General features: G+C 38.4%; 1 protein-coding gene across 1 annotated transcript in view; it reads left to right on the top strand.

The window, feature by feature from the left end:
- Window positions 1-21659, top strand: part of PTPRO (protein tyrosine phosphatase receptor type O) — a gene marked incomplete at both ends in the record, with an annotated part of 157564 nt that overhangs the window by 127396 nt on the left and 8509 nt on the right. The window contains 11 exons of the mRNA XM_080363397.1: window positions 2113-2252; window positions 4529-4661; window positions 6006-6126; window positions 8077-8145; window positions 11050-11133; window positions 14432-14467; window positions 15979-16060; window positions 17085-17175; window positions 17678-17754; window positions 20119-20253; window positions 21232-21354. Coding sequence (XP_080219523.1) covers window positions 2113-2252; window positions 4529-4661; window positions 6006-6126; window positions 8077-8145; window positions 11050-11133; window positions 14432-14467; window positions 15979-16060; window positions 17085-17175; window positions 17678-17754; window positions 20119-20253; window positions 21232-21354 — 1091 coding nt within the window. The remainder of the gene's footprint in view (window positions 1-2112; window positions 2253-4528; window positions 4662-6005; window positions 6127-8076; window positions 8146-11049; window positions 11134-14431; window positions 14468-15978; window positions 16061-17084; window positions 17176-17677; window positions 17755-20118; window positions 20254-21231; window positions 21355-21659) is intronic.

Genomic DNA, 21659 nt, shown 5'->3' with positions numbered 1-21659 from the left:
TGCAATTAATTCAATTTTGATAAATCACTTCTAGACTTCTGAGTGTGGGGTTTTTGTCAGTTGGGTTTTTTGGTTTTGTTTTTTCTTTATCCTGTTTTCACTTTGAATAGACAATACTAAGGATATTTTACCAGAGGTTTTCCTTCTCTCTGTTTCTGAGGGAGCAATGGGAGTTGTAATTAGCAGTAGTGGGAACTGAGTCTAAGTGATAGACGACTCAGCACTTGGCAGTCACGTAAGCATTCCTGCCAAAAATTCTTCCCTCCATGATGTTTGCTTCATCCTGGCAACTTTCCACTTGCAGAAAAATCAAGCCATTTGCTGGAGGCAAAAGGATTTGCTTGGGATGATGCCCAAATGCAAACCTCATATTTTAATTGATGCCATGTTTTACCTGGAGTGAGGCATGAAATGTCTTTCTGAATCCAAGAGCAGATATATGGGTGTAATTGAGGGAGAAAGGTGTTTTCCTATGTAGTTCTGGGACAACATGTGCACTGCAATCCCCATGATACAGAAGAAGCCACGTGAATGTGCCTCCGTCCCTACCCTGCTATCCTCACTGATCTCCCTAATGCCAATATAAACTTGGCAGCCTCTAACCCTAGAACACTGATCTGACTGTCTGAGGATCAGATGTGTTTCCAAAATGTCTATAACCACTTGTGCAAGTCCTTTGTGAAAAGTTTTTTGTCGTGGACCTTACACATCACATCCAGGCTCCTATGACATCTCACAGAATAAGAATAATAAATTATTTGTGAAGGGAAAAAATAAGAGTGAATGTCGCCGTACATTGTGCATTGCATGTAGTGTATCAGGATCCTGGAATCAGGTCATTGTTTGAGAATGACAGCTTTCATTAAACATCCGTAGATTAGGAAATCTGAAAACTCTGGAGAACAGCTTGGAAATGTACAACCCAAACTTAGCATTCTCTGAAAACAAACCAAAGGAGCTCAGGACCCCTGAAACGTTGAAGGCTAGAGGTTGCCAATACCTATTGTGTGAAATCATCAGGAAGAAAATCAGGATCAAGCCCTGGTCTTTAAATGAACTTGGGGAAAAAGTACATCTTGTAACACTGTGCCTAGGAGGTTTCATCTGCTCCCTGCTTCTCAAGGTTTCCCCTGCTGTTCTTCTGTGCTTTCTATACTTCAGGTTCATTTGGGCAGGTCTGCAGTGAGGGGTGGCCTCCACTGGAGATCAGCATGGCCTCCTACAGCTTGCTGCCACCCAGGCATGGCTGTTCAAGGGCTGGGAGGTGGCCCTGGATGGGACAGCCAAAGCTGGCCCGTGCAGGGCCTGGGCCATGGGGTACAGAGCCCAGTCTGTGTTTCATAGTATCTCTGATACCATCACTCCAAGGAGACCCTTCATATCCATCCTATCACAGACCTTTCTCCTCCTCTCCAGACCATTGTATATGTTTGTCCATTGTCAGTTGATCTGCCACAACAGTAAAAAAATCAAAGCAATAAACTGAAGACTCCTGAGATCTGGACCTCTGCTTTCAGTGAGGAGAGAAAATTTCTGTAGCTAACTGAAACTAGTGTAGATCCAACAGACCTTAAATGTTAGCCTGGAAAAAATAAAGAAGACTACAAGATTTTTTTTTAAAAAAATGCTAATTTACTAAATATTTCTTCTGTGATAATTAATTAAATCTAGATGGCCTTTGCTTGTGGTAGTCTGCTTCCTTATCATCTCTTGGGCGTGACCATGTGAAGAAAATCTTTCTCAGGCCAAATGTGTTACTAACAGGTGGACTGCCATCTTCTGCAAGAGCTTCTGCTAATGTCATTTTATTAATAGGATACGCTGATCAAACAAGGGCTCTATTGAAAAGGGAAGTGAAGTAATTATCCAGCTGTCCAAATAGAGAGCAATTTAAATAGAGAAGAAAAACCAAGACACTTCATCATCTTCCCATTTTACAGTGGCAGTTTATCATCATGAGAGGCAGGGCTTTACACTGGCAGGCTTTATCTGAAGGAAATGAAAGACAGAAGGGTATCAGGCACTGCTTTCATAGTTGTGCAAGGCTTCCTTTTCTCAGTCATCTGGAAACTTAAAGATAAGCTTAATAAAAGGAGATTTTCTCTTAACCAGAACCAGCTCCTCCAAAGTCACTGTTTGCTGTCAACAAGACTCAGACCTCTGTGACTCTGCTGTGGGTGGAAGAAGGAGTGGCTGATTTCTTTGAAGTCTACTGCCAGCAGGCTGGATCTGATCAGGAAACAGAAGTCCAGGTATGTAGACGTCTTTTCTTTGGTTTCTGCTCTTCATCTCTGAAACTGAGACTGGGCCTTCTGTCTTTCTTGTTTGGTGTCTGCAGCTTAGCATCCGTATGTGAAGCCCAATGACATTTTATACTCAGTACAAAGGTTAGATCACTAAGCCAAATGTGGTAAGGTAGTTCAGAATTAAATCTTTAAAAGCTAAACTACTAAAGCATTTAATATACTAAAATATTTCATTATTTTGCAATATTAAAACTGGCTTATATCTTTTTGACAAGATTATAACTAGTTGGACAGAAGCTACAGGCACCCAACAGAGTGTTAGTCTTCAGCTACTCATGAAAATGGCTCCAATATATTGTGCAAAACCTAAAAGGCCACAAAACTAAGGGAACGTCAATGGGCAGGAATGGAAAAATGGTCAGGTAGCTTGATAAGGTATGGCAAAACCAGGCATATTTAGATAGCACAAGATCTTTTATTCCGTATTTAATTCTTTCTGGTTTACTTTATTCCTGGTTTTGAGAACTGTTAGCTGAAGTTCAGTAGAACCTTCACTGCTATTCAAAGAGTACCTTTATACTGCAAACGCAGCTGCTCCTCATACATTTTCTCTCTTCAGGTATTTCCCTGGAGACCCACCTTCTCAGCCTCCCAGATGAACTTTCTTTTCTCTGTCCAGTTAGGCATCTGTTCTCAGAGGCTACCTGCATATCTGAGTGGTTAGATTGGCAATGTTGTTTTGTGAATAATAGAGTCGTAGTAGTTTTAATTCCTTGACATTCAATATTGTGCAACATATGAGTCTTTGTGTTTTAGCTGATGGTACAGTGAATCACTGTGATTACATGCTGTGGAACATCATTCTCCATGTGGACTGTAACACATAGTGGGGAATCATTCAGAAAAAAACAAAAGAAAGTAAAAAAAACCCACTCAAACCACTGAGTATCTCAAAAGAGACATACACTCTCTTTAATCCTATGGATGACCAGTCTGAATTATTTAATATACTTTTTAAATTGAGAAAGGCACTGACTAAAGAAAAAAAAAAAAGTTTAAATGCACTTTAATCTTTTGGATAGTTTGGATTCCATATCTAGATTCTTGGTTTTTTCACAGTGAATAGCTAAAGACAGTGAAGTCATCCACTTACCAGAGATTCAAAATGACGCTGTGGTCAGGCAAGGAAGGTACCACAGGATTTGTAGCTCCAGTGCAGAGCAGATATGTTTTAAGAACATAATGAAAAGACTGCTCCAATTGACAGGAGCTTCAGTTGGTGTCTCATTTGTTGACATGAACATCTGGCACTGGGAAATACACAGAGATTGTCAGTTCACTTCTCATTAGGTTTGTCACTTTCTTTTTTGTTTCTACAAAAAAGGGCAAGGGCTCCTTTTTGATCTGTAGAAAGGGATGCTTTCCCATTAGACTGGTGACAATTATTTTTTTGTGATTTTCCATACTAATTACATTAACATTTTTGTCCCTTTCCTCCATTTCTAAATCAGCAAAATGAAAAGCCACAACTTTGCAGTTTTGAACATCTTGAGTTTTGGTTGAACAATTTAAATTTCCCAGAGGGGAAAATGGAATACATCCAACCAGGGCCAACTGCCAAACTGCAGCCCCTCTTTTCAGCTCAGGGAATAAAAATCTCCTCTGTTGTGTACATGTGATTTTATCTGTGTAACATACCTCAGAATTGCACTGCAAGAGGAACCCTTGCTAGCCTAGAAAGAGCCCATGACTGACAACAGACCACTGCAAAAATCCAGTGTTTAGGACTTGTTACAGCATCTCACACTCCCCATCTGGACTGATTTCATTCATAAAATCTCTCCTTCTTCCCTTTCTAAACCACTAGCTCAGTGTCCCTATTTTTGCATCTGCAACCCACACTTGATTCTGATGCAGAGTAGGGAAAAGCATCTGAGGACCTTGTGGAGCTGTTACTTTCAGTCAATGTATATGTTATATTTGCTTTCTTTTGGCACTGTCCTGCCCTCCCCAGGAGGCCCTGGGGTTCCGTGGGGTGCTCTGGGTTGTTTCTGCTACTGTTCTCATCCCTGTTCCTCTCCTCTCTTTGGCCACACTGCCAGGCTACCTGCCTGTTTTCAAGGGAAGGCCCTGATTACCTTCCCTGGGTTTCAAAGTGCTGGTTTCTTTCATCAGATCTGACTTTAACTGGTCAAATGTATGGGTGGAGAGGGGCGCCCTGATTTGTGCTCTTGTATTTACAGGAGAGACCAACTTCCGTGTATTTTTCCCCTTGTCTGCAGGAACCTGTCACTGTTTCTTCACATGTAGTGACCATTTCCAGCCTAACCCCTGCCACCTCCTACAACTGCAGTGTGACCACCTTCAGCCACAATAGCCCCAGCATCCCCACTTTCATTGCAGTTTCCACCATGGGTAAGCAGCACTTTCCTGCTTTCTTCTTCCTCCTTCAGCTAAAACATCTATTTCTCCCTGCCTTCTATAGTGTCTCTTAGTAATGATGGCCACAGGGGTTGTTTGCATCATGGAAAGGCTGCCAGATGTGGATGGGATGGGGAAGCAGCTTTGGAAATAATATAAACTAGAAGCTCAGTTCTTTCCTGAGTTTTAGAAATCAAGGACCTTGTTTGTGGTGTCAAGGCTGAACTGGGTACTGCATCATGACAGTTATGGAGAAAAATGCGATCTCAGCCAAGTCTAAACACGAGGAAAAAAACATTTGTACACTGCCAAGGCAAAAAATTGCTCTCTGCATTCAGTCAAAAAGTGAAGATAGAGTGAGAGGGAAAGAGAATGGCCATTGCTGGGTCTTGAGTAGTCACACTCCGAAGGGATAGCTCCTGATGGAGGCTCCCTGGGCATGTTGTGAAGCCTGGCTCTGTACTGACACTGAAGAAAGAATATCAGTGTTGAACTGCCCAAAGCACTGGACTTTTCTTTAAAATCTCCCTTTAGGAATGATCAGTGTCATTTCTGCTTAGTCAGGAAGTTATGTAGCTTTAGTCACAGGTCCTGTATATCATACACTACTCCATGCTGGAGTTCAGTGTCTGATACTTAGCTTAAAAATCTATGATTTTTGATCTAAAAAATGCTTCTCTAGACAACTGTGTATGTAGAGTTATTCTGAGCAATTGAACTAGAGATGATTTCTTCTATAATAAGCAGGCATATGGTCTTATAGTAGTACAATTGACAAGCATGTAACAGGGAACAAAAACAAAGTTTTATTATTGAGAGCTGATGCCATCTCTTATTTAAAACAGAATATTTTGTTGCAATTGATTTGGCAAAGTAATTCAATCAATTTCAAACCACAAATTACAGAGCCTCAGCCAGTTATTTTGCTTTTGGTTGGAAAAGGCATTGATCATTGTTGAAGAAGAACTTCAGAGTTGAAATGTGATTTGGAGACAAAAAACAAACCCCAAACTAGAACAAAACCAACCAACCAACCAAAAAAAAACAAAAACAAAAAACAACACAACACCAAACATGCAAAAATTTAACAAAATGCCAGAGTGAAATAATTTCCCAACACAAATTTTGTAAGAGCAATAACTACTCAAAACCTCCCTTTCTCTAGTGGTAAATTTTTCTCTCTGTAACACTGCAAGCTGAATGAGATCAGGTCAAAAAAATCACACTATGAACATTCGGGGGAAAAAAAAAAAAAAGAGAAAACAAAACATCAAAACCAAAACAAACCTGTTGCTGTTTCTGAATTGAATAACCAAGAGCCCTTATTTGTATGTACAGTCACTGAGATGAATCCCAACGTGGTGGTAATTTCTGTGTTAGCCATACTAAGTATCCTTCTGATTGGACTGCTGCTGGTGACTCTTGTTGTACTTAGGAGAAAACATCTACAAATGGCCAGGTAAGTCCAAATTTATGCTAATTCCAAAAATTCCAGACAATAACAAACACATCATGATAATAGTTGCAATTGAGGATGCTTGTGTCCATGGATGCTGCTCCAGATGTTTGTGAACAGCATACCTTCAAAGTCATTGTCCTGCTGCTGTCTAGAAATATCATGTCTTCTCCTTTTATCTCCTTTCATTCTTGACCTCAGTTATAAGCCTCAACCTTTGTCTCATTTTGAGCTTTGCAAGATTGGGTCCATAAGAAGTATAATCCCTTATTACAAAAGGGTTGTGTCAAGAACCTAAAGGATGATTAGGATCTGAGGCGACTAGAAATGAATCGAATATCAGCATGCTTTGCAAATCTTTCATATGATTTGGAACAGGAAAATTTCCATATAAACTGATAAGATGGTTTGTTCATCAGGTCCAGGATGCTGCATTTCAGAGGCCGTGGAAGTCCTGAGCCCTGGCAGCCAAATCCCCAGGACAAGGAAGGATGCATCCAGGGCCCTGAGAGTCTCTCTCTAGAGCATGTGCCAGTCTGCCCCCAAATCCTTGTCTTCCAGTTATATGCATTCTGCATTTACGTGGCATTCCTTCCTATGGGAATTGTAGCATGGGATGAAGCATATGGGCTCACCTAGATCTTGCCTTTCTACACAGTTAAGATGCAGAGGAATGTACACTGAGACACATAAATCCAGAAGGGATCTCAGGTCCTACTGTTCAAGTACAGTATTAATGATCCCCATTTGTTCTATCATATGGACGAAGGGAAAAATCATATTGTAGGAGTAAATCTTTTTTACAGAACCTACAGTTTCTTCACCTATCTGTACCCATGATTTGTACCTGAATATTGAAATTCAGTTTCCTTTTCCTAGTGATCTTACCTGTAACAGTTCACTTTAATATGTGTTATGCTACATTCTAGATGAACTGTGGAGGTTTCTCCAAACCTTCCTGGTTTTGGAAGAGTCCTGGAGTCTTCATACTTTTATAATCTACATAATATATTTTATATTAATTTACACTCCTGTGTCAAGAAAGGAAATGATTTCATGTAAAAAAAATTAAGTGATGAATCTTGCACTTGACTACTTATCAGACACTGTATTTTATGTGTCATGTCTTGGCTATGTATTTCATGACACAAATGACCACATCACACATATTTTGCAGGCTCCATCTTTCAGTGAACATTATGTGATTTGTTCCTTTTACATGTAATTTGCTACGTGAAAATCCCAGCTAAATTAATTCTCTCTAGGTAATTATTGTGCAGGCAGCCCAAAGCTTTTTCTCTTCATCGCTGCTTTTAGCCACAGAAGATGATAGTCCCAGGAGGAAATTTTAAAAGAAAAACCAGTAAGAAGCTGCAAGCAATTGTTTGCTTAAATCAAGGAATCAAAAATAGTCAGGTCAATTTATCATTTGTAGCTGAAAATAATGCACTTGCAGTAAATTCACTGGAATGTTATTCAAGAAATTCTGGGGGTTTTCAAAATTATTTTGTGAATTCAAAATTACCATGCTTCTGTCAATTACCATGCTCAATCTTTAGAGCTGGGTTAGTAAATATTTAGTATAGAAAGGTAAACATTTAGCACATGTACTGAGGCCAGCAACTAGTGCTAGTACCAGACTACAGAAAGCCCTGAATCTGAGCTGAAGATGAGGTCTATTTGAGATCTTTATTAGCAACTTCTCCCTTGTTTCACTCTTTTAAAGCATTATTAGGGAACCTGATCTCAGATAGTGTTGAACATCTATTGCATTTGGATAACTGTATTAAAGGATTTCAGATATGTTTATCACAGAATATATCAGACTTAGTCACAGGTGTAAGTTCTCAGCACTCCTTCAAAACTCTGAGAGTCCTCTATTAAATCACTAAATTCACACGCATTGTGAATCAAAAAATACTAACTTTGTATCTAATGATCTTCCTGAAACAGGGAGTGTGGGGCTGGAACCTTTGTCAATTTTGCATCTTTAGAGAGAGATGGAAAGCTTCCCTATAACTGGTGAGTGTTTGAGGCAAAACTTTTAATTATGTTTTTTCCCATCTCTGTTTTTTTAAAATATGATATTTAATCTGAAGTGCTTATTTTTTATATCATCACTGTCCCTGTCTATGATAAAACTACTGTACCTGTTATTTCAATATTTTATTTCTTGAATGATGAGTCAAGACTATGTATTCTGCCATCTGCTGTTTTCAGTAGGGAATGACGTATATATATGTCAATCAAGTTGCATAGCTGTGTTGTGAAAGAATATTTTTTTCCTTTTTCTTCCAGACGTATTTCCTAAAATATCACAAGTGTAGAAACTTGATCTGTAAAGCCATTAGCACTTCCATAGAGATATATTTACATCTAGGAGCAAGCTTGCCTTTAGGTGACCAATTAGCAACTGTCATCATACACTGCCATTAAGTAATTTTTCCTTGCATAGCAAGACATGGACAAGCCAGATCAAATATTTACTGGAACTTAATGTTCAGTGCTGTTGAAATAACTCAAAAAACCCCGCATTCTTGCTAGTCTAGAAAACCACCTACAAGAGCTGCAGGCACTGACTGTGGACTCTAAGCTGTCACTGGCACCATCAGCCGAAGAGAAGCATTTGATCACAGAAAGGCTGTAGAATTAGCTTTAACAGAAGCAAAAGGGCTCTTGAGACCTGCCTGACTGTCACCCCTGTGGTTGTTTTCATTTCTACTTTGATAAACAAATTTGTGCTAATGACCAACCCGTTTTTTTATCACCAGTCTCCACAAAAACCTCTTAACTTTTACAGCAAGTTCAAGCACAGATATTTAAAAGTATAGTCAGCCCCCTAAAGCCCCATTCCAGTATGCAGGAAGATGAAAACACAATCCTTGGGTTTACAGCCTTGGTCAGCTTTATTCACAGCCAAGAGGTTGGAGGGAGGAGTTGGTGCACAGGGAACTGCTTCCGTGATCGCATGGGACACAGCCTGCCAGCAAGGACAGGATTAAATGGATTGACGCTGCACCACAACAAGCCTTTTGCTAATAAGCATGCAAACCGAACTAACAAGCCCAGCAAATCTTGTCAATACCTCACTGTGCTGCTAATTAACTGGGTATTAAACAAGCTTCACTTGCTTGGTTTAGCTTTAGTAGCAGCCAGCTCTATACAGTACAAACTAATCTCTCTTTCAGCTTCTCTTACTTGGACTATATTAATGGCAAAGGCAGCAGAAGATCAAACACTCATGTTAATTAAATATCCAAGCTTGAATCAAATGATTGAACTAGCAACAGATGTTATTAAAATTGTTAAAAAGTCTTTTTTTATGGGAAGGGGAATTAATTAATAGGCTTGGATGTGAAAGTGAAGGTTCTTGTTGCTTGATTTAGTATATGTGTATATATGTGTGTATATATATGTGTACATAACTATACATACATAAATTATGTCATAAAAATATAAATCAGGGAAAATATTCCTGCTTCTCCACAAATTTTTGGTAACTGAAGGTGGTGTGCCCTAATCTTATGGTCCTGGCTTCTCTGAGAGTTAGTAAAGATACCTTGTTTTATGTGTCTTTGTTGTCTAATGTCAAGACCAGATTCACTCTCCATCCAGGCAGCCAAATGGAAAATTTGGCCCTAAAGACAGATAACAGGATTAAGAAACCTTTTTTTCTTGGGTCATTCCAGGGAACTAATAAGCAAGCTATGAGCATATCCACTGATTCCTAAAGAAAGCTCAGCTCAGCTGAGTTTTCAGGATTTGAGCAATCTCTACTTCTCTTTCTTTTAATTAAATAAAATCGTTCAGTACACCTGAGCAGTAGGTGGAACACAATATAATTCCAGGAAAACAATACTGTATTTATTCCACAATTATGTAGTTTGCATATGTTGAATGAAATAAATTGTTTTAGATATTGGAGTTCCTAATCCGTGAGCAACATAACTAGGTCTGCGAGCATGTTAGCCTCCTCTTTATACCAGTTGTAGAAGGATGATATTGCTTTTAGAACAACAGATTTTCCCACAGGGAAAAACCACACTGAGTGTGTATTTGGAAAAAAAAAAAAATCTGCTCTTGGGACAATTTTGTTTATTTCAAGAGTTTTTCACATTTGCAAAGTACCTATAGCCCACTTCACCAACAGGTAGAACTGGCCTGATGTTCCCTGGATTAATGCATAACTTAATCTGGTAAACAGGTTGCAAATACAGGAGTTTAGAAAGATTTTGTACTCAAATTTCCTTTAGCCACTGTGAAACTTGCTGTGAGTAGCTATTCATAGAAGCTATGGTTAGAAGAAATTCAAATAATGTTTTGTTGAAAACCTGGGAAATAATTTAAGGCACCTAAAAATGGGACTGTGAAAAATGGATATTTCTAGGAATCTGACTCATTAGAGATATTGGAATGATCTGAACTTATCTCTGGTACAGATGTTATAATATCCACAGATTCACTTGCAGAAGCAAGCATGGGAGATTGTCAGAGTTGTGCACGGTAAAAACAAACTATGTCTGTCCTGAAATAGCTCAAAACATCAGAAAATAGACTTAGCACCACTTATATAATGGACATAAACATGTGAATGAAATATTCAAACACACTTTACCCTCTGAAAATCTGCCAGTTTATCAATTAACATTGATTTAAAATAATTGACCAAAATCAATACTACAAAACACATGTATTTTGCTCATATAGAATTTTCTGTTGAATAGCTGAAAATCCTACATAGGATGTCAGGTTGAGGAACAAAAATTCTATGGATATTAATAATATTCTGATAAAGTAAGTAAGAGAAAGCTGTTATGCATTTAGCTGATCTTTAAAGTAGAATTTTCTGATCTCCTGATTTCCGTTTGTCTTACTAACTCTACTCACTTTTTCATCTTTATATATGTTATTTATTAATGCTCACAGGCGTAGAAGTGTATTTGCTTTCCTAACTCTGCTACCCTCATGCCTTTGGACTGATTATCTTTTGGCATTTTATATTAATCCTTGGTAAGTGATTTACTTGTTTTTCCATATGCAATGTATAAACAATGTTAATTTCTATTACATGAAAAATGTGTGATACCTTATTTTCAAATGGGTCAAATCTTTTGAAGTTATAATTTTTTTGTACTAGAAGACGGACTGGAGAGGATGTGGGTATCAAAGTATTTGCTACCCTGCTTCATCTAGTGTGTCTTTTTATTCTCCAACCCATTTTGATATTAAAAAGCTAATCTTATGGTGGTCATCATTTTCATTTCATTGTTCTCTTTGCAATTTTTGCCACTTTGTTATATGTCCTGGCTTCTTTTGTCTCAGTTATTCATCTGTTCATTGCCTGGCATTGCCTTCTGCTGCTGCTGCTATTACTAAAATTGCTTGATTGTGCCCTACGTGTTTGGTGTGTGATATCAAACACCTTCGTTTTTATAGGTGCAGTTTTGCTCTCCTGAGATCAGTAGAAGTTTTACTTTTGGAAGCAATGGTTCACTGAGAATTCATACAAACTAGTAGTCCTGAAATGTAAAAATTAGGTGTCTGTGTGCATGCATCTATGTGTACGTGTGTATATTTGATAGTTTAGTCCATAAATTATTTATAAAGAGTTAGTAAACAACTGATTGGGGTTTTCCTGAAAATAACTAAACAACAAAGCCCCAGGGCCTATTTAGAACCAGAACTGTTTTACAAACTGTTTAACAAATAATTATAATTGACTATGATCTAAAAATGCTTACCTTAAAAAAGAAAGGTCTTGATGGTCTTGAGTCCAAGATATAATGATGTACAAAAATGTATTTGTTACTGAGGTTAAGATTTACTTTTGATCAAACATTTTCCCAGGTGTTACCACATGGTAGTAGCCATGGTAGTCATAGAAAACTTCACCATAGGGATTTCTGAGGCTAGTTTTCTTCGAGTCACATTGGCTCTGTAGAAAAACCCATCCAAATTTGAAGGGCTCAGAAACGTGAGTGAGTTTCTGTAACAAAAGAAGGTCCATTTCTTCTCCCATGAAAATAAAAGCATGTTCTCCAGGCAAAACCAGCTGAAGAGTCAATGGAAGTCTTCCACATCTCTCCAAGGCTAATAATATATTGATTTCTAACTTGTCTGACATAAACTCAACTAACTATCGAAGTTTTACTGTGATGGAGGCTCAAGCAAGCAGCTTATTATTGTGGAGGTCACACTGCTCTCTCTTAACTCTCTTAATGGTCACGAAGCCCAAGGTGGCTGCTTTCAGTAGCACTGCTGCAAAAAGGGTCATTTCCCTCTTTTGCCCTTTTGCCTCTTTTTGTTTAATATGCATTAATGTGCATTGACTCACCTTTACAAATGTGTATCTTTCTTCAGAGGTTTCCTCTTCAATAAAACTACATATTTTAGTCTACATGACCAAGTTAAAAGGAGCTGAAGTTGAATGAGATGAGATTAATCCCTCTCTTTGTATGTTAATCTATATGGTAAATGGAAGAATAGATGAAACAGCAGCTAATGTTTCAGATGTCTCTGTTTTGCGTATAAATTGGTTTAAAATATTTATAAACATTCAGGAAACAATTGAAATGCTAAGAAACAAAGGCCTCTTGAGACTATCAAAGCACAAGAAATTGTTACTGAGAAATGCATGTCAAACATTTGTTTTATTGCTTCTTGAAGTGTTCTTTGGAAGAAGCATTCTTAGAAGCATTTCCATCATAAGCAGCATTTAGATATTTTTTTATTTTGAAATGAATTCCAATGTGCACAACATTCAAAGGTTTGCCGTAGTTAGAGGGGATAGAAATGTGTTGAATAATTTAGATAAATTAATTTTAAGTTTTCTTTGAAAAAAAATCTTTGAAGTGCAAAATATACTACTATGTTATGTGTATAGAACACATGAATGTACAGTTGCTATACAAATAGTATCTGTATAGATAACATGGTAGGATGAATAGGTTTATAAGTAATTTGCAAAGTAAATCTCCACATTAGTGTAATGCTGGTATTGCTCTTGTTAACTCTGCAGCCAAAGCTCCACATCTAAATGGAAATGTACCTTTACAAGATAATAAACTTACTACAGCTTGTGGCTGCTCCATAAACTGAACATTTTGTAAAATTTAATTTTGGAAATGAATATATTTTTAAATTTCATTGCTAAACTTAACAAGGTAGAAAAATAAAAATATTCCACTTTTAAATATTTCATCTGTATTTTTACATTATTTTGAAATTTAAAGTCTTCACCTTTATTTTACTGATTGAAGCTGTGACACAATATATCTAGATATTATTTTACTATCATGAAATTTAAAGTAGTATCATTATAATGTGATTAATGAAAAGATATTGTTTAATGCCAGGGAAAACCAAATATGACACTACTAAAATCCCTTTTGAGTAAGCAAAAATCTGTGCTCTGTGGCTAGTTTAATGGAGGGGATCAGTGTTTTCAAACCTCTAGCCAAATTATTCCATGGTGTTTGTGCATTTAAACTGTTTGAGTGCTTAACTTTATTTGTAGCAACAACAAAATGAGTACATAAACCTCCAAAAAAACCGACATGGTGGGGTAGTTAGTGTAGTGCAGTTCTTAAGTCCATATACTTGTGGGTTATACTGCTGAACACGCTCATAACTTGCTCGCAACTGTCACAAGTGAATTATATCACTTATAAATCATGTGAAGACAGAGCAGTATGTGACAGGCATAATTATCTCTAGCTGTTAAAAGTCAGTTAAGATTATCTAAGGTTTAAGCTTGAGTCCTGCTGAAGTCAGTAGGACACTTGCCATTGTCTTCATCGATCATCATAACCAGGTTATGAAATGGGTGAGAAATAGTGTTCAGGCCCTTTCCTTTTTCCTGCACCCTTCCATGAATTTGCAAATGGTGATCTTCTCCCTTTACCCAACAGACGCTTCTCATTCCTGGTTGCTCTCTAGCGTTGGCATCCAGGTTCCCAGCATGCTAGAGCTGGGGGACACCGTCATGCTCTGTTCCCTGCAGCAGCAAAGCCTCCTGCCAGGCTCGGGTCAGGATTTGTAGAGGACCCATTGCTTGTGTTGGGCACAGGTTTTCTCTTTCGCAAGCAGCTCATTCTTAGAGGTACAGAATGGAAAACACATTCCATTGGTGTCAATGGAAATGTTGCTCTCAACTTAAAAATGTCCACCATGTTATCACCAATCTCATGCTGAGATGATGGCAACCAGAAAACATATGTTCTTAAATCACTACTAACTTTGAATAAAGACTGTGCATAATATAATGAATGAAAACACCTTTTTTTTTTTTTTTTTTTTTTCTTTACAGGAGTAAAAATGGGTTAAAGAAGAGAAAGCTGACCAAGTATGTAATTTCTTTCATATTTAAAGTAATATAAAAATATGTCACCTTAGACTAAACATGCATTATGGAGTACCTGGTATAGTGATATTGCAGTTACAGACACAGAAAACTTCTTGGTAAACACAGCGTGAGATGTCTGAAGGCAGAACACAAACAATAATTGGATGAAAGCAATTCTTCTCAACAGATAGATTGTGGTAAAACAGCTCCTTACTGATAGAAAATTAGTCATCAGGGAAAAGATCAATTATCCAACTTAGTAGTTCCAACAGAGCTTATCCTTAGTTAAAAATGACAAATGTGAAAAACTGGGATGCATTTATTTCTAGTGATATTTCTCTCTTGACATGAGGTTCTCATTACAGTTGTTGCTAGAACATTAGATCATTAATGCTAATGGGTAAACAGGAGTAATTAAGTGGTGATAAGACAGGTTCCTTTGGGCATATTGCCTGAAAGTAAATGAAAAGATTACTGTGTACATGCTTCAGTAGCTTGTAAATTAGAGCATGATAATTAGGTGAAGGAAGCTGTTTACCTGTGTTTCATTATTCAGAGTGTTAGCCTAATTATTTCTCTGTTATGTTCAGAGGCTGTGCCTGTACTAGCAGATAGACCCTTACCTGGCAAATAAGTGTATAGAATGATGGGAGTTGCTACATCAAGGGTAATTTATACCTGCTGAAGCTCTGCATGGTTTTGTAGAGTTATATGCTACTTTTTTAGCCACCGTCTCTCAGGGAGGAGAATTTGACCTCTGATGACAAATGTGTATAGTTCTCAAAGCCAGCAGAAAAAAGTCACTGCTGGGGCATCCAAAATGCTATTTTTAGGTGATGTGGTTTGGGTTTGGTTTTTTTTTTTGTTTTTATTTTTCAGACCTTCTGAAAAAATCAAACCCTAACTATGAAATCCATTTTTCTGCATGAGTTTTTAAAGTCCCTCTGCCAGATGCTTTCCTTATCTGAAAGGAACATTTACACAGCACAAGAGGCAACTTACATGAAGCCACAGCTGCCCTGGTGCTGGAAGCATGTTGGTGGGATGGTGCTTGAAGTGGGTCTGTGATGGAGTTCTGGATCACTGCTTATTGTGTTGCCACCTGTGCCTTGGGGACATACTCACCTGCAGAAGCAGTTCGGGGACAGAGAATCATAAGAAGGGTGTGTGTGTCATTCCCCTCACCTCAGACCAGTGGCTTCCCTCCAGTGGGACAATTCCAAACCCCCCCAAACTAGGGTGCTTACTGTCACCACCACCAGCACTCAGCTCACCCAGAGGCATCAGTGCCCCTCTCTCAGCCTCTCTTGCGGGTGCTATTATGGTATGCTGCAAGTAAACAGCATTTGGTGGCACTGAATCACAAGATTTTTTCCCTTCTTTGTGATTCCTTTCTAGCATTAACATTTGCAAATACATATTCATGACTTGATAGTATTTTGGGGAAAAATACAAATAAAAAAAGGGTTTCTTCCTTACTTTCTTTTGTGTGTGTTGTCTTTTTTTTAAAGCCCTGTCCAGTTGGATGATTTTGATGGCTACATCAAGGATATGGCTAAAGATTCAGATTATAAATTTTCTCTGCAATTTGAGGTAAATCTGTGAGGACTCTGTCCTCTCCTACATGCCATGCCTAGATCAGCTTTTTCCAGATGTTAGGTTCTTGTGGCATGTTCTTATGCTCTGTGTTGTTTAATGTGTGCTGTTGCTAGGTGGGTCAACTTCAAGTTCTGCAGAATTTAAAAGCAGATCTTGATGTCATTAAAGGCTGCATTTAGTAAGCTGATTTGAGTGGCTCATCACATTCAATGCAAGAAAATTTTCAGACCAACACACTTCCTTTAAGTTTAGGACATGCTGGCAGCCTGAGTGGAATACAGGATTTTAATATCTTTATTTTATTTTTTTAATACCCATAATTTGAGAGACAGCACTGGAATGAGAAGGTAATATCACAAATCTCCTTAGGAGCAAGGGCGTCTCTTTATGATCAGTTCAAGTCCACTGTCTTAATTACCCAGAATTTAAAGTCAGTTTAGTAGTATAAAACTAAAAAGCCCCCATCCTAGAGCTAGCTCCCAAAAATTTGAACATTAAAAGGGGTTGGGGAGGACTGTCAGGATGTTAACTACCTTTCTGGGAGGCTGACATGTTCCCTTTCTTCCAGTGAAAAGTCCTCATATACTGGATATAGCTACTGAAGGTTATGATCTTCCAAGCATTCCCCAGTATACAGATCATAAGCCACTTCAGGACTTGAAGAAAGCCCTTTAAGTGAGATGGATGACCATGGCAGAATAACTTATCAGATTCCCTGGTTTGATACTGTTTTGGTTAATTAAGTGTGGGTGGAGAGGAGCAGTCTCCAGTCACATCCTTGGATGGCAGCTGTGGGTTGGCAGCATCAGCAGGAGAGATCACATAACTGCTCTCCACGTGCTTGGAGCCAGACTCAGAGGCATCAGAACAGGAAAGTCAGTGTAGTGCTGCTGTCAGTTTACAAAGTTATTTATGGTCATTTACAGTCTGGCACATGCCACAAGTAATTACTTCACAAAGAATTTTTTTTTGAATGTTTGTGAGTTTGACCTTGGTGTTTTTCTTTCTGTTACCTCAGGAGCTAAAACTGATTGGGCTCGACATACCCCACTTTGCTGCTGATCTTCCCATGAATCGCTGTAAAAATCGCTACACAAATATCCTGCCATGTAAGTACAATGCATACAGGCTCCTACTAAAGCCCCTTGAGAGGGAAAGAAGATTCTTAATAAGAGAACTGGAGAATCTGGACAGATTTTCTGACTGATAAAAGCCTGTTCTAAAACCTGCGCTTAGAGACAGACAAGCAATGGATGTTTTTGTTAGCTTTGAAGAGACAGCTTTCTGGGAATGTTTAGCAAGACTGGAATTTGGAGGTGAGAAACACGAGGTCCTTTCTACTACTCAGTAGTGTTACTATATTTGTCTTATTATTTTGATGAAACCTAAGGGATCCCAAACAGATGGCAGCTGGAAAGTGTATTTTGCAGAATAGCAATGATGGTGCACCCATGTGGTGTTTACTGAAGCAAACATTGCTCTCTGTTGGTAAATGTGAGCATTTTCTATTTTTTAATAGATTTTTTCATTTTTTATAGGGTTAATTTTAATTCTGTCTAGTTCGAGAAGAGTGCCATGTTTGAAAGACAAATTATCCTTTTCCTTTTACAGATGATTTTAGTCGTGTCCGGTTAGTTTCAATGAATGAAGAAGAGGGATCTGACTACATTAATGCCAACTACATTCCTGTGAGTACTGAGACTTGGTCAGTGTAAAGAGCAGTCTCCTGCACAGCAGGTAGAGCATGTCACCTGCAATTAGCACAGTATCTTCTGGAAGCTCAGTCGCATTCTCAGCATCTCCTTCAGCTTCCAATATTTTGCTTACAGGGAACTCTGCTTTTCACCAGCCACGAAAAAAAAATTAAAAGGAGAGGGGGGTTGGGGAAGGCTTTTGGCAAATTTTACCACAGCAGTGCTGGGTGAGCTGTGAATCTTCATGAAACCTGGATTGGACTGGTAGAGAAACATGGAGGAAATGTTAAGTGATTCAGTGCCTTTTTAAGACAGTTTAAGGAAAAACATAAAGTTTTAAATAAGAAAATTTTCCAGGTTTCTAGAGCACATACAAAAAGGATTAAGCGAGATACTCCACAAGTGACAAAATGCACACAGCCCAGATGGTGCATGGAGGGAGCTTCTGCTTTCTGCCTCATTGCTGGTGCTCCTGGTGTGCCTCCCTCTGCCTGGCATAGAGCTGCTTTTTACCAGGGAGTAGAGCCCAGGGCTTTAGGATAATATACACAGAGCTGCAGTGAAACAGTTTGACACTGGTGTTGAACAACAACCTCATCAGCTCTATCCACTCTTGCCTGAGCTTGTGTAGTCACTCAGGCTTTTAGCTGCTGCTGCTGCAAAGGTTTTCCCCCTCTGTTTTGCCCCCTTGCTGTGGCTCCCTGTAAGCTGTGTTCAGGAAGATCAACATCCATTGGGCAACTCTGCATGGGGAGGAGGCAGGACACCACAGCAGCTATTTAAAAAAGACCTTGCACTTGGGGACCATAGGCAGATTAGCATTTCTGCACTCTGCTCCTGAACAGCAGACAGAGCTGGCCCTGGCTGACCTGGAGAGAGCCGAGTCAGCATTACGGAAAAGGGAGGAGCCCTCAGATGAGTTAGTGAAACTCTATTGTCAGTGTGGCATCGCCCATGCACGTACTGCTGAGAACGCTGACTGCACTTAGTTTCTATGTGTCAAGAGCATGAACCTAAACCCTCAAGCTGCAAGTGCCTGAGCTCACAGTGAATCAAGAAAGAAAAATGTTCCAGCCTTCAAAAGCATCATTCACAAGTCACGAAACTTCTATGACAAGGGATTATGGATAATAGGATTTTATGTAGCTGTTCTTTTTGGATTTCTCAGTTCTACTTTTTATAGTTTACAACTCTTTAGTTCTACTTACAGCATAACACTGACTATAGAAACTAGGACAGATGTGTCATCTTAATGCTTGGCTTTTCCTGATGCTTGCTTCTCCACTGAGTATCTGCCTCCAGACACAGATAACAGTGGTGATCTATGTCTCTGTGGTAATGGAGAATTGACACTTAGGTGAGACATAGCCCATGCAGACAAACAAACAGCAAACTGTGTAGTGCAAACACTAAGATTTGAGCTGACTTCTAGGAGGAAGCTATTTATGGGAAGTGATCTCAAATCACATGTATTTTTACCATCTGCATACTGTAGTGGCATAGAAATTGACCAATTTACATGGGATCATGCTGTGTATTGGATATATCTTTTGCTCTTATTAGGAATATGAAATAACTTTCCAAATGTGGTTTTGATGGCACAATCTCAGCAAAGAGGATTATAGCAGATGCCAAAATGACCATTCTGTGGATCTTTTATTATAGTCTTTATAATGGTTCTTTGGTTTTAGAGAGGAGAAGGAGTCTTTCCAACTAAAAGCATGTTGATAGAGATAAGAGAAAGAATACATGGTTATAAAGCATCTGGGCCTCAAAAAAAACGTAGCAATGATAATCTGTTAAGGGTGTTGACTCAGCATGTTCTCTATTACTTTAAGCAGAGTTCTAATTAATATTTTACTGATTTAAGTCCTTTCGACATAAACACATGCACATAATCCTGCTCATTGCTACCTTCTATTTACATCAGTGACTAAAAATCACCACAGGCACTACTTGGGATGTGCATGCTCAGCATCTATGTTTGGTTTTATGTCTGTAACTAAACAAACCCTTGGATTACGGAGTCTGGAAGAAGCTGGAACTTTGATTTAGGATTCTCATTACTTGCTTTTTTAATGTTGCATTTCCTGTTCTCAGGGCAAAGGATTTGTATAATAGATTGATCTTCTGTCTTTCATTCTACATTGCTTACACTTTGGGAGCATGAAAACCTGGCAAAAGTTGTAATTTCAGAATAAATACAAAAAATAATTAAGGAGTTTCTTTATATTAGAAATCACTTTAAAAAGTACAAAATGAACTTGAGCAAGTTAAAAAATATGTCTGCCACAGAAAAATATGTATTCTAAAGCATTAATAATGTTGGTAAACAGGACCTGTCTCATTGTTTCTTAGGGTTATAATTCACCCCAGGAATATATTGCAACCCAAGGACCACTGCCAGAAACTAGGAATGATTTTTGGAAGATGGTTCTCCAGCAAAAATCTCAAATTATTGTTATGCTCACTCAGTGTAATGAGAAAAGAAGGGTATGTAACAAAATAGTGCACATAGCATAAAAGAAACTATTCTGAAAACATGTTTATTTTCTGGTGGGTGAATTTCTTCACATTGTTTTCTGCTCATGAGACAGCATCATAACCAGAACTGGAATGGCAATTAATTCACTTAACATGAGGCATTTCAGGATGATTAAGGGACAGAAGCATCTTTCACATGAGGAGAAGCTGAGGAACCTGGAACTCTTCTGAATGGAAATGAGAAAGTTCAGGGGGATCTTCCCACATGATGGGAGGGAATGGAGACAAGGGACCCCTCAGTGACAGGACAAGAGAAAATGGGCACAAATTAAGACACATTATATTCCATATGAATATCAGGAAACACTTTTTTACTATGAGGTTGACTGAGTACTGGCACAGGTTGCCTAGAGGCTGTGAAGTCTCCATCCCTGGAGATATTCAAAATCTATCTATCTGGACATGGTGCTGAGCAGGCTGCTGTAGGCGGCCCTGGTTGAGCATGGAGGTTGAGCAAGATGACCTCCAGTGGTCCCTTAACCATTCTGTGATTCTCTTAAGCTTAAATAATAATAATAAAATACAAATATTGTGCTTTATGTTTTCCTTGACATTGTAATAGAAATATTTGCAATATAATTTATTTTTTATATATGTATACATGTTCTTGTGCCCTCTATTTTGCTCCTTTTAGACCTATTCTCTTAGGAAAAGTAACAATCTACGAAGATACTATGTATTTCTGTTCTTCACTATGCTAATGCTACCCTTTAGAAAACCAATGTATAGCTTCTGTCCATAGTTACACAAGTAGGAATGATCAAGCAGAAAGTCATTGCAGGATATATTACCTTTTATTGCACCATCAAATAGCGCTGTAGACTTTTCTAAAACTGAGGTTCAGTATGCTTTTGATTGCATTTTTATATATGCATATATATATCTATATAAATACAATATATATATATATATTTATTTCCCTTTCAGGTGAAATGTGATCATTACTGGCCTTTTACAGAAGATCCTGTTGCATATGGAGATATCATGGTGGAGATGCTGTTGGAGGAGGAGCACACAGACTGGGTTTACAGGAATTTCCGAATTAGCTATGTAAGTGAAACATTTTGCATGACTGCTAAAAGGGTGGGAGTAATTTTGGTCAAGCCTTTTCTTTAACTTATGTCCATTTCTGGCATTCAGTGGAAAATGCCTGAGAGATTGATGGCCTTACCCTCGCTCTGCATGAGCAAATGGCTAAATCACAAAACTTGCCCCTAAAATTGTTGTCTCTGTGAATTTCTCAGCAAAGCGCAGGACTGGAACAAAAGTTGTACCAGAGCTCTGGACATTTCTGTGGTCTAAATAATTAGTGACAACAAATGTGTAAACTACTTTATCTCAGGCATATTTTCTTA

The sequence above is a fragment of the Nesoenas mayeri genome, assembly GCF_963082525.1.
Source record: "Nesoenas mayeri genome assembly, chromosome: 1".
Classification (NCBI taxonomy): Eukaryota; Metazoa; Chordata; class Aves; order Columbiformes; family Columbidae; genus Nesoenas; species Nesoenas mayeri.
Note: the sequence above shows the minus strand (reverse complement) of the source record. Positions and strands in the feature narration are given on the sequence as shown.